The sequence below is a fragment of the Calliphora vicina genome, chromosome 2 (genome assembly GCF_958450345.1).
Source record: "Calliphora vicina chromosome 2, idCalVici1.1, whole genome shotgun sequence".
In the NCBI taxonomy this organism is placed as follows: domain Eukaryota; kingdom Metazoa; phylum Arthropoda; class Insecta; order Diptera; family Calliphoridae; genus Calliphora; species Calliphora vicina.
In genome coordinates this window covers 103,599,034-103,612,797 of record NC_088781.1, presented here as the reverse complement: position 1 = coordinate 103,612,797, position 13,764 = coordinate 103,599,034, and the positions used below count along the sequence as shown (strand labels likewise).

Here is a 13,764-nt window from a genome sequence, read left to right as displayed (position 1 = left end):
ATTTTTGATAAAAAAAATAGGTCAAATTCCGAAGGGAGTAAGGGCGACATATTCGAAGAATATGACATGTTTTTTATATAAAAATTTTCTCCGTAAAGATATCTTTCAGATAAACATAAAACTTTTTAAGTGTTTAAAGAAAGTTTTTTTTAAATTAAAAAAGTGTTAAGTCACCTTTTCGCCCAAAAAACAGCAAAAATCAACTATTTTTTGAATATTTAAATTGAAAATCGTTTATTTTTGGATCTTATTGTTAATTTAGATGTCTATATAATTTAGTTTTGTAACTAATTTAGTTGTCTAACTAAATTCGAGACCATCCGGTCCAAAATTACACACTACATAAATTTCCATTTTTAAATGCCTATAACTCGAAAATTAGAAGAGATAAATAGCACACGCTCGTTTTATGAAGACCGAGTACTTTTCAAAAATATTAAAATCTTTGAAATCGGATGGGAAACAAAAAAATGGCATGTGTTTAAATCGACGCCCCTGGAGCTTTTTTATGACCCATTTTAATTACTTAAACTCGAATTCCTTGGCTATGCCCTCGTTGTTTAGAAATGCCAGATTTATTTGCAAAAAATGTCGATTCTGCCCCACTGTGCACTCTAAGTTGTTTTTATATTCTTCCTACATTTTTTTACCCTCATATTGTTAAACTTTTTTAATAAATACAAAATATGCTGTAGTATTTAGTTGTTGTTGCCAGTTATTATTGTGTAATAAAGTTAGTTTAACAAGGGTAAATGTTTTCTTAACATTTATTTAATTGTATCTACTCTTTCGTTTGCTCTAACTTACATTTTCTTTTGTACATTCCTATTCTAATCATTTGCAATTGTTGCTTTATTAATTTCAGCAATGTTTATGAAATGAAAAAGACAACGTCATCATCATCATCCTACTCATCATCAGCAACAGCTGCGGCCAGGTGTACGTTTTAAAGTTGGGCTTGCGGCAACACAATGAATAGCAATAATTTACAAGAATGGTGGGAGAATACATATCGTCATCATCTGACCAAACAGCAGCAACAACAGGTCAACTTTGATTCAACTCTCACGGTTCATGATGCCACCAGCAGTAAAGAACTATTAAATTTGGCCGCTCTTCAACAAACCCTAGACGAGAACAATATTTCCGAGGGTGTTGGTGCCGCTGCTGCAGCCAGTAATGCTGTTTTAGATTACGATCAGTTTGGTAATTTAACATACATGACTCCTTATGATGGTGATCGTGATGAACATACAATACCTTCGCTTACGCTGCTCTTTATGGCCATTTCTTATGGCTTGGTGGTATTTGGTGGAGTTTTGGGAAATGCAACCCTGCTGCTAACACTTTGCTCCGCTTCGTCGGTGAGGTTACGAAATCCTTTGCTACTGGCTGTTTGCATTGCAGATCTTTTGGTGACGGGCATATCGGCCCCCGTGACCCTGTTAAATTTAGCCATGAATCGTAAAACGAAAACGTTACCTTTGGAACTGTGTAAAGTGATTGATTTTATACAGGTAAGAATTATTGATTTCATGCTCTATATTACTGAAATTAAATTATATCATTGATTCAGACAAGAACCAAACTATCGTATTGCGATATGTTCGATCAAAATGTTTCGATTATTGATCAAATATTGTTTCATCTACAAAAATATTATTAAATTAAATCTGTCAATAACCAGAAGTGGATATAACAATATAAAAACTAACCACATCCGGACATGAAATGATCTCAATCGGTTTTAGCTTTCCACAGATGTTGGCTTCATCATCAGTAAGGTTTTATAAAGACAATCTAAAAAACATTGTCTTTGTTATATTTTAATTTAGCTCATTATGTTGTGAAGTTTTTAGCTAATTTATCAATGACATAAGTCGTTTTTTAACCAAAAAGCTCTTAACCTTCGCTTAACCAAAGGTTTTTTTATGTACATGGTTTACCAATACCCACCCGGGTGGTACTGCATATATCCGACGAACAAAATTTTAAAAAATCGAAAAAACCTTATAAAAAGTTTAAAATGTTTTTATTAAATTATATAGTAGAACTCTAAAATTTGTTCAGTGAGTCTAAATTTTATTTAAATCGTAACAAAATGAAAAAAATTATTAAGCTAACAAAAACCGAGAGGTAAGCAACCAAAAGGGTCTTCAAGAAAAATATCTGAACTTTCTTTTGAGCAAAAAAAAAATTTAAAAAAAGAGTCCATTTTGAAAAAAAGTCAACAAAGTTTTTGATTTTGCAAAAAAAAAAGTCAAAAATTTTATGTTTTGTGTTCAAAATTTTTTATTTTTTTTAAAAAAAATTTTTTCGTAAGATTGAAGAAATAGCTAGCTAATAGGGTATTCATTCGACTAATGATAGTTCGATTAATCGAATAATTTCTTACGAATAATTATTCGAATAATTTAAAAATGGCCATTTTCGAATAACGAATAATTCGAACAATTTTATGTAGAATAATCGAAAAAAATAATAAATGTTCATATATATTTAAATTTATTAAATTGCTTAAAATTTTTCATAATTCCAAATTTAAATAAGTAATAATGACTCACAAAAATTGTATTGTTTCTGAAATTTGACAAATAACTAAAGACAAATAGGACTTTCTATCACTGTAGATGAGTGTTCCGATAGCTCCTTCTATAAATAAATATTACTGCAAGAAGTTACAATTCTAAAAACAAATATTTCAAAAATTTTAACTTAGGACTTGAACCAATGAAAATAAAAGGTGCGGAATAAAATATTTGTTAATTAGCTGGCGAAATATTAGAAGAATCGCAATTAATAATCTAAATATTAACTTAGATTAAAGTGAAGTTGAATGTGATGGAGAATGTGATTTTGAAACGGCCATCGAAAGTGATATTGAGGATGATATTTATAATGATAACGTTGAAATTAACAAAGGCCATGATCTTAAAATATATGTATATAAGTGATGTTATTAACGTAAGTAAGTGTTGCAAAATATGTAATAAATCGAATGATAAACACAAATATTGCAAACCATCGTTTTGTTGCAAGAAAAGCATGGAGTTCGTCTTATACATGATTTTGAACATCGTTGAACATCTTTGTCTAACATGGTAATAAACATTTTGCGTATTTGTAAATTCGTCAATCATGCATTGCCTGACTTCAAATTAGCCACGTTCACTGACAATGATATCAAACTTTGGACAGATTTGTATAATTCCCTAAGACAACTTGATTAAGGAAAGATTCGGAGTCCTGATAGAACTTGAGGGTATAATACAACTTGTTATAAATAATTTAGATAAAGTGAATAATTCATTTACCAAAGAATTAGTTACCCATTTTAAACCCCGAATTAATAAAAGACATAAACAAGTTCTTAATACGTTTATATTGTACTTGAATTCAGGATCATGACCAACTAGCTCAAATTTTTTAAAGCATAGCTCCGAAACGGAAACTATAGGGTTTGCTATTCAATTGTTTTGTGGATAGTTCGGGAGTTAATCTGATCAGAATATATCTGATGAAAATTTAATGATGGACTTTGTTTTTGAATGTTTTTTAACACTATCAATACTTGAATTGTTAACTTTAACGTTATTTTTTGTTTTTCTTTAACAATAAAATATTAAAAAATCGACATCAAAACTTCATTCTTTACTTTTTTAAAAAAATTTAAATTATTCGAATAATTCGATTAATTTTAAACGTATGATCAAATTATTCGAACAAGTTAAAATCTCTTATTCGAATTATTCGAACAAGAGAAAAATCGAATAACCTACTAGCTAAACTATTTTGGATACAATTTGCTAAGAATTATGGCGTACTCTAACTCAGAGAGTTCTCCACCGATATTGTTGAAAAATTGTGTCCTAATTACTATCAAATAGAATTAACCTTAGTGAAAATTTCATTCCAATCCACAGTGCGGCAAAGGCACCTTTATCCGTCCGGCCAAAAGTCGATAAAACATGTTTTTAGTTGGGGGATTTTTGTCATTGGGTTGGTTAAAAAAATGCTCTAGGAGATAAAAAATTATCATAGTAAGGTCCCTTGCCTCAAATGCCCTTCATAATTTCAGTTTGAATGAGGCCTTCACACGAATGGCAAAGATCGACTAGTAGGAGTTTCCGTTAAACACGTGTCAAAGTTTTTGTAATCAAGCAAATCAAACGAAACAAAATGGATTCTACAGCTGAAGGAAGATAAGTATAATACGTAAAATAAAAATCTGAATGTAAATTTCTAAATAGTAAATTGTTAGAAAGTGATATGTAAGGACTATTTTTTATTTTTAATTTGCTAAACAAAATTGATGTGATTGAGTGAAATTTTGTTTTCCTGCTTCTAACCTATTGTAGGTAATAAGTCAAAGTATTATTTACCAAATAAAATAAAATTCAGCTGCACATATTTGAAAGTTGTCCTACGTTTTTTTTTATAACTGCTTTGCAAAAATACTTACTAGAGTGTTTACGGCGCATTTTTTTTCTTGTTACAACATCACATTTATATATAAATATACAGTAAACTCTCGAAAACGTGAACTAAGGTAGAGCTACACAAATACGGATGCATGTATTTGTTGAATGCTCTCTAACATCGCCATATTCCATTTCACCATTGTAAATTTGTTAATTTTTAATAAATATAAATAATAATATCAAAACAAAAACTTTTAATCAGTTAGCAAATTCATTAAATTTTTTTTTCGTTTGAAATGACGCCATATTAGGTCCGCCATTTTACTAATTCTGACGGATAACGAATTCGTAATCAGCGACCCCAAAAACCCCCATATACAAATTTGTGGATCATTTTGTACATTTTTCGACTTTTGGCCGGACAAATGTGCCTTTGGCCGCACTGTGCGATCGAAAGACATCGATTTTTAGCCTTTTTAATTGCTAAATCAAAACTTATATATTTACTCTAACCATCTGAAATTTTTGCTATTGAAAATGAGTAAAATAAGTTCTAATATGACAAAAATTAACTAAAAATGTTGGAACCCTCCCATAGTTAAATGATCATAAAATCTATGATATAGTTCAGCTATGACAATTTTCTAAAATTAAAATAAATATTTATGTTTACCAGCATGCTGGCATATTAGCCACATATTCAATTATCAAAATATTGTTACGTTTTAACCTTTTCAAAACGTTGGTTTATTTCCTTTGAATAAACCGGATACTTTTTATTGAAAATAAAAGCCGTTTAGTAGTTTAAAAATTGTAACAACTCTTTATTTATTTAAAATGTACAACAACCAGGGAATTAAATAATCACTCAATGTTTTTTTATGCACGTTTATAAATTCTCAGAAATACTGACACACTTTATAATGTACACGAATTCACTTGAAAAACACAGCACTCTTTAAGGCACTCAGTTGATGTTTATTCGAAAAGCGTCTCTGATAAACTCACTAACGACTGCAACTTCTGCCACTATTTATAACACTGTCATCTGCACTCTAGATTGCTCTTTAACTGTCTAGAGTTTTCTAATACATACGTCATCTGTGGTGTACTTTCTACAATGTTCTTTAACTGAATATTCGAATTCGAATATACGGTCGCAGCAAACAGCGTTGCCAACTTACGATCAATGGTCAACTGAAAGCTTTATTCAATGTTAATAATGCCCACAGATATGTTACAGTTTGCTATTATAGCACTGCTATTTAAAAGTAGCATTATGCTACTTTTTTAAATCAGCCGTTAAAATCGTTATATTTGAATTCATGTACAATTTCGTAACAATATTCTTCATCGATTTCGAAGTTATCACAAAGGATTATTTTAGAATTAGGCTTTCATATAAAAAATTAGCATAGGAGCATTTTGCAGGCCAGGTGATAAATACGACGTTTTAAAAACATCGGCATATGATATACGTATGGCCACATATTACTTTATTTTAAAGTTAAGGATCAACATCAACAGGAATAAATATTCTTATTTTCTTCAATTTGAACGTGTGTTAATTCATACATTTTTGTTTGTCTATTCGGATAGCCAAATGTAAAATTTTAAGTTGTTTTTGGTGTAAAATGTATTTGCCCCTTTTTAGCCACTTTTTTAGCCTTTTTTTCTAAGTATTTAGCCAAGAATTGGCAACACTGCATAACATATAGACAACTTAAAAAAAAAAAAAAACAGTTTTATTTCATATACAAATTTACGACTATACTTTCTTTCCAAATTCTTTTCAATACCAAATATTTCTGATTAACGAAACATTTTTGGGAAAAGTAGCATACCCCTAAATCCTTTCTCTAGGCCATATACTTAACCTAATGTTTATAAAGCTTAAACATATGATAATATAATGTAGAATAATCACAAATCTAACAAGTTTTATGTTTTTTTGGACGCAAATCACAGAATTTTAAAAAAAATAATGAATGAGGACTAAGATGTTGTAAAGTTTGCCCTAGATCCGCTCCATTTTTCCAATATTAGCAATAACTTCCTTTAAATAAACCCCCATATTTAAAAACAATTTCTAAAAGGTTTATAAAACAAAATATAAAAGTGGGTGTAAGTACATTGCTATACTCTATTATTTTTACCCACATTTTTATACAAAAATCTCAACTTAAATCTTAAACAATATATTTATTGTACTTCAAATATTTTACTATTTTCCCTGCAAAGGTCATTTCAATCTTAACAACTTTTACTTACCTCAAATAACGTCAGCGAGCAGTAAGAGAAAAAAAAAAACAAAACAAAAAACACTTAAAATATGAACATTTTCACTTAATTCTTTTCCGTTTCCTGTTTTGTGTATTTTATATGCTTTTTATTTTCAATCTTAATATTTATATCTATTTTGTTTCAGGCTACACCAGTTGCTGCCAGTACATTATCGTTCTTTTTACTATCGCTGGATCGTTATGCCACCGTCAAACATCCGCGTTTGGCACAACTACGTCAACGACGTTATTTACACGTTTCCTTGGCAGTGTTCTCATGGCTGACATCAGCCATTGTCAGTGTTCCGTTTTTGTTTATCTACAAAATTGTGGCGCGAACAGTTGTTATGAAAACTGCATCCTCAAAAACATCTCCACCGACATCTTCATCCCTATCGATGGCACCTACCACAGCTCTCACACCCTCCGCTGATTTTCCCAACGTTAGCATAAGTTGCCACTCGGATCCCGGTGCCAATCCTGTATTTGTTGTATTCATTTTAATACACACATTTATTGTTTTCATTTTACCCGGTTTGGGTGTTCTACTCAATCATTATGGTGTACGACGGAAATTATGCGCTCTTTCGCTGACAGCGCGTGCCGCTCACGGTGAACTACCACTTCCGATGCCCATTTTGCGTCGTCAGACGCATATGGTGATTGTGACGGGCATAGCGAATGCCCATCAAGCTGGCTGTGGTGGCACCACGGACGACACCTCAAATGGTGGCGACATACAGATGCAGAATTTAAATCCGAAAAGTTCACACACCAATCGCAATATTATTTTATCAAAGAATCCCATATCACCTAGGTGAGTTTTATTTTGTAAAATATTTTAAACACTTCCAAGAAGAAGTGTCCTTTTTATTATTAAATAAAGGTTTTGCTTTATAAGAACCTGCTATTCAAGCTAGAACTTGTTAAAGAATTACCTATAACACTATACAACAAAATCAATTTTTTTTCCAAAATTACAAGGTCCGACCAATAAATTTTGATAGAGGAGACCAAAAAAAAGAGACGTGTATCGGCGTTTTTAAAGTTTACATCTGAATTTCACTTATTGTTAATCGGCATAATAAATCATGTGGTCCTTCCATTTTATGTATAAAATATGTTCCGCAAATTTATGTAAAATATTACGGAGAACATTTTTGTAGAATATGTTAACCCTCTAAATCCTCAAGGCATGGGTCTTTTTTGTCCTTCTTTTAAATAAGAGCAAAAAACACTATTAAAACAGGGATTTGCCTTGAGGATTTAGAGGGTGAACATATTCTACAAAAATGTTCTCCGTAACATTTTACATAAATTTGCTGAACACATTTTATACCTAAAATGTAAGGATCACATGGTTTCTTATGCCGATTAACAATAAGAATGTGCCAGAGTTGGGAAACTTTAACTCCCCCTCAAATGAAATTCAAATATAAACTTTCCAAACGCCGATATACGTGTCTTTTTTTTTTGTCTCCTCTATCAAAATTTATTGGTCGGACCTTGTAATTGGTTTTTTGTGTTGTAAAGTGTAATCCAAGCCAGTTAGAACCAGTTAAATAAAAGTCTATAATTCAGACTAGAACTTGTTAAATAAAGGCCCTACGATTGATGGTAGTATTTGACATTCAATTGCATCTATAACTTGGTTTGACAATATAAAGACCTTCGATTGAGGGTATAAAGACAATATAAAGACCTTCGATTTAAGGTATAAAGACCGACGATTTAAGGTGGTATTTGAAAATATAAAGACCTACGATTTGAGCTAGAACTTGACTATATAAATACCTACGATTTAAGGTAGTATTTGAGAATATAAAGACCTACGTTTAAGCTAGAACTTGACTATATAAAGACCTACGATTTAAGGTAGTATTTGACAATATAAAGACCTACGATTTAAGCTAGAACTTGAATACATAAAGACCTACGATTGAAGCTAGAACTTAACTACATAAAGACATGCAGTTTGTTGAATCCACAGCCTACGGCGGAAGCCGCTTAGAAAGAAAGAAGACAACTTGATATCTTCGTGTCTATTAGGGAACTGATTTATTTACACAATATTTTTCTTAAGTACTAATTATACAATTCCTAAAACTAAACTAGACTAAACACATGTTGGAAATGTGTTTGCCTAAAACTATTTATATTTTGTATTTACCCACACTTAACATTAGTGAGAGGGAAAATACTTTCTGATCTTATCTTTTCCACACACAATGCACATTTCACTACCTGCTTGTGTGTGTATGTCAAAGATCGATCATTCTATTAAAAATAAAAGACCAGACTAAAAAGTACAGTTTCACAAAACTGAACATTCTGCCGGCCTTGAAAGATCATACTCTTTCAAAAATTGGTACAAACATATTTAATAACTACCCTACAAAAGAAGGTAAACAACATCTGCAGCTAGCGGTTGGTTGACACGTTCTGCACAGGACACTGTTTGATATTGGTATGAATGTAGAAATGGTGAGAGGTACTGACATCTTTTGGCACCTTTATATAATAATACAATTGAGTAGATTGGTTTGTTCTACTTTGTATGTTGATATATTTCCAAAGGTTACACTCTTGTATTAATCCATATGAGAAGATTGGTTTGTTCTTCTATGTATGCGATTAGCAGCAAATTGCAAAGGCTGCCTTTCATCTCAATCCATCTGAGAAGATTGGTTTGTTCTTCCATGTATGCGATTAGAATTCAGCCACCTTCTTGCCTTTAAATAGAATGGCTTGCAGATATTTGTATGGTTAGGTCATTGTATGCGTTTACCTTTGCATTTGACAATGTTGCCTAAGACCATGTAATCCTTTGCCCTTTTGTACCTTCACCGCCTCTTCGCTTTCTTGGCTTCTTATTTTGGCTTAAGCTTCTTCATCAACGATCAATGCATACTCGTTCTTGGATTTCGGCAACACTTCTTCAACTGGTCACATGTTTCCACCTTCGATGAGAGTCCCTGACAACTTTTATAACTATTTATTTACTTTAACATATTTATGGTTTCTAAATACTTTTATATATTGTAAATAATAAACAATGGAATTTAAATATATTTGTATATATTAATTTTGAATTTGTTTTTATTTTATTTATAATTATTGTATTATTACAATTTTCATATAATTACTATATTTATTATTGTTATTTAAATTTCATTTCATTTTCATTTATTTTTTATATTATTTTTATGTTTATAAAATCATATTTTTATTTTTTGTTATTACTACTTTCTTATTAGTTGATGATGAGTAACCCCACCTTCTTTATTTATAGATGGATTGTCCATCCTATTATCTTTTGCAGAATACGAAATGTTCCTGAATGATTAGTTCAGAATTTAATTTTCGTTTTCTTCAGTGGGAAAAGGACAAACATTGTGGTTCGATATTTTCGTTTCCCCATTGCTGGTCCTTACGTCCACCATTCTGCATAATCCATCCGAACCTAATATAGTTCGGATGACCCTCCCCCGCCTCCAGCAAATGGGAGGACTGTGTTAATCTTTTAACAACACGTTTACCTACTGAATCAACAAATGTCGAAAAAGATTATCCTATGAACTTCAAAATCATTGTCGGACAGAATTTATTTTTTTTTTCTTTTTGTTAGCTTTATTTAATTTATTCTTTATTAAGGACATAATAGTAGTATATTTTGAGCCCACATTGTGTTCACTACTTTTTGGAACGTTTAAACAATCCATGCACTCCAAAATATCCCTACTATAATTATTTTTCTCGAAGAATTTACTACTTCTTGGCTTGCCTTCAAAGACTCGTTTTCCCTTCTTTCAATTTCTCGAAGGATTTACCACTTTTTGGCTTGCCTTCAAAGACTTGTTTTCCCTTCATTCAATTTCTCTAAGGATTTACCACATTTTGGCTTACCTTCAAAAACCTTTGACATTAACCTAGAGGATTTGCCATTCTATTATCACCCTTTGTGAAATATTGGCGTGCCTCCTAAGTCTTCGTCTTACTCCTAGAGGATATATTATTCCTTAATCACCCATTGTGGTATCTTGAATTGCCTCTAAGGAGTACTAAATTTTGTAAAAGAACTTAAATTTCATGACCTACTTTTGGACGATCTTTTCACGCACAGTTGCTCATCCTTTGATGGTAACTTTGAAAATTTCATATTGCTCTCTCCTATCAATTTTGCTTTTCAAAATAAAGGAGTTTATAAAAAAAAAAACGGACAAAAAAACGGACAATGATGAACCAAATACATCAACAAAAAACATGAGGAGTTCACAACATCCCCATTTCCTTCTGAGATTAAGGTGCATACATCTTGTGGTATGCCCTCATTGTCTGAGAAGGCTTCTTTAGAGATTAAGGTTACACTAATGAACCTCATTGTCTCTAAAGAAGTATTTTGGTTTAACTTCTGATATTAAGGTACATGCATATCTCTGCGTGCCCTCAATGTCCCAGAAGCTTAAACCATTCTCTTCAGAGATAAAGGTTCCACTTATTGGACCTCATTGTCTCTGAAGGAATTCCCTATTCTTTCTTACCCAATTCTGCTTCAGGTCGCTCTGCGTCTTCGACTCTACTCTCAATCTTCTGACATCTTCCAAGGCGTCGTCTCATATCCACCAGTGAGGGTTACAAGTTCCTTACCACTTGTGGGGGGAAATTGTAACTTCACTGGTGTTTTTTAGGGGTCACCAAATGTTGAATCCACAGCCTACGGCGGAAGCCGCTTAGAAAGAAAGAAGACAACTTGATATCTTCGTGTCTATTAGGGAACTGATTTATTTACACAATATTTTTCTTAAGTACTAATTATACAATTCCTAAAACTAAACTAGACTAAACACATGTTGGAAATGTGTTTGCCTAAAACTATTTATATTTTGTATTTACCCACACTTAACATTAGTGAGAGGGAAAATACTTTCTGATCTTATCTTTTCCACACACAATGCACATTTCACTACCTGCTTGTGTGTGTATGTCAAAGATCGATCATTCTATTAAAAATAAAAGACCAGACTAAAAAGTACAGTTTCACAAAACTGAACACAGTTGAAGCTATAACTTTACTATATAAAGACCTCCAATTGAAGCTATGGCATGACAATATAAAGACCTACGATTGAAGCTATAACTCGACTATATAAAGACCTACAATTGAAGCTATAACTTGACTATATAAAGACCTACGATTGAAGCTATAGCTTGACTATATAAAAACCATCGATTGAAGTTATAACTTGACTATATAAATACCTGCAATTGAAGGCATAACTTGACTACATAAAGACCTACGATTAAAGCTAGAACTTTACTACATAAAGACATGCGGTTGAAGCTATAACTTTACTATATAAAGACCTAACATTGTAACTTGACTATATAAAGACCTACGATTGAAGCTAGAACCTGACTACATAAAGTCCTATGATTGAAGCCAGAACTTGACTATATAAAGATCTACGATTGATGCTATATCTTGACTATATAAATACCTATTATTAAAGCTATAATTTAAAACTTGACTATATATTGACCATTTATTCAAGCTTTAACTTTACTATATTCAACTTGATATCTATATATATAAAAATGAAATGGTCCATGTATGTAATGTCATCACATGAGAACGGCTAGAGCGATTTGGCTGATTTTTTTTTTATTCGATTAGAAATTTTCAGGAGATGGTTTGTAAAGAAAAAAAATTTTAAAATTCCGGGTAAAACTCGGAAATTCTTTTTTTTGTGAGTCCAGTCAACTATAACAAAAAATCTCCCTAAAGTATGCAGTACAAATTTAGATATTTTATTTGCAAATAAATAAGAACAGGCTGGTGTGAGTGGGTTGGAGAAACTTTAAGAACTAACATTAGTAAATGCTACCGGACGAAGCCGGGGCGATCAACTAGTTATAAATAAAAACCAAAGAAATATATAAATTATAATATTTTACTATCATTTCAGAGCAATGCGTGAAATACGCGAACATTCCCAACGACAACGTATGGCGCGGGCCGCCCAACGTGGCAGAAGAGTAGCTACACCAGGCATACCGCTGCCGCAAACCTCAACGCTACGTTCACGCAGACATCTGGCCAATATGCTTATAGGTTCGGCAATTATATTCATAGCATGTTGGACGCCGCATGTATTCTGTGTCATTTATAAAATAATGGGTTACAAAGAATATTGCAAAAAGTCATCAAGATATTTTAATTTATTATTGGGTAAATGCAATTTAAAATTAAATATAAAACAATTTTTAAATCATTTCTTTAACAGGTTACATGTATTCAGCTATAAGTCCCATAATTTATTGGGCCCTCAATCACAATAGTCTACGACAATCTCCATGTGCTCCAATAATACGTTTACGTTCAATGCAAAAATTTCTACGCACACGCTTTCGTTCGAATCCCGTACCGCCAGCACCATCGTCAACAAATGAAGCTCAGCTGGGGGCTTTTAATCCAAAATTAATAAAACTAACACCAAAACAATACAGAGCTCAGGCTTCATCGCATTATCTGTATTAAATGATGGTTTCATCATGTTCTTCTTTAATCGTCTGCGTATATAGACTTTTCTGAATGTCTTTCAACAACAAAAAAAACCAACAAATAAATGTGTATTTATTCCTATCTCTGAACCATAATTTCTATTCTATTTACACTTTTAGGTAAGTTCTATATTTATAATAAAAATAGTTTATTAAATTTAAACCTTCAAATATGGAACAAACCATCTTCATTCTTTCTCTTCTAAAAATGGTTCAGTAAAAAGTGTCTTGAAAATTTTGTAAATAATTGATAGTTTAATCCTTTAGTGAGTATAAATATACTAACTTTGTATTAAAAATTAATATTTTCTAAACATCTGTAAACTCTAAGCTTTTTCTATATCTAAAAAATCAAAACTTTTGTTATCTAAACTAATAAATAATAATAAAAACCATTTCTACTTTTCTCTACAAAATGCTAATACTAGACTTAATACAGACAGACATCATATGTACTATTTATTAAAACTAATTATAGCCTATTTACATTAATTAAATAC

At 31.5% G+C, this 13,764-nt stretch overlaps 1 protein-coding gene across 1 annotated transcript; it reads left to right on the top strand.

The window, feature by feature from the left end:
* Positions 1 to 950: 950 nt before the first annotated feature.
* Positions 951 to 13,316, top strand: LOC135951331 (uncharacterized). Its single transcript, XM_065500972.1, has 4 exons — positions 951 to 1,517; positions 6,850 to 7,520; positions 12,670 to 12,932; positions 12,988 to 13,316. The coding sequence occupies exons 1-4, from the start codon at positions 972 to 974 to the stop codon at positions 13,239 to 13,241; spliced, it is 1,734 nt and encodes a 577-aa protein (XP_065357044.1). The 5' UTR covers positions 951 to 971; the 3' UTR covers positions 13,242 to 13,316.
* Positions 13,317 to 13,764: the final 448 nt, after the last annotated feature.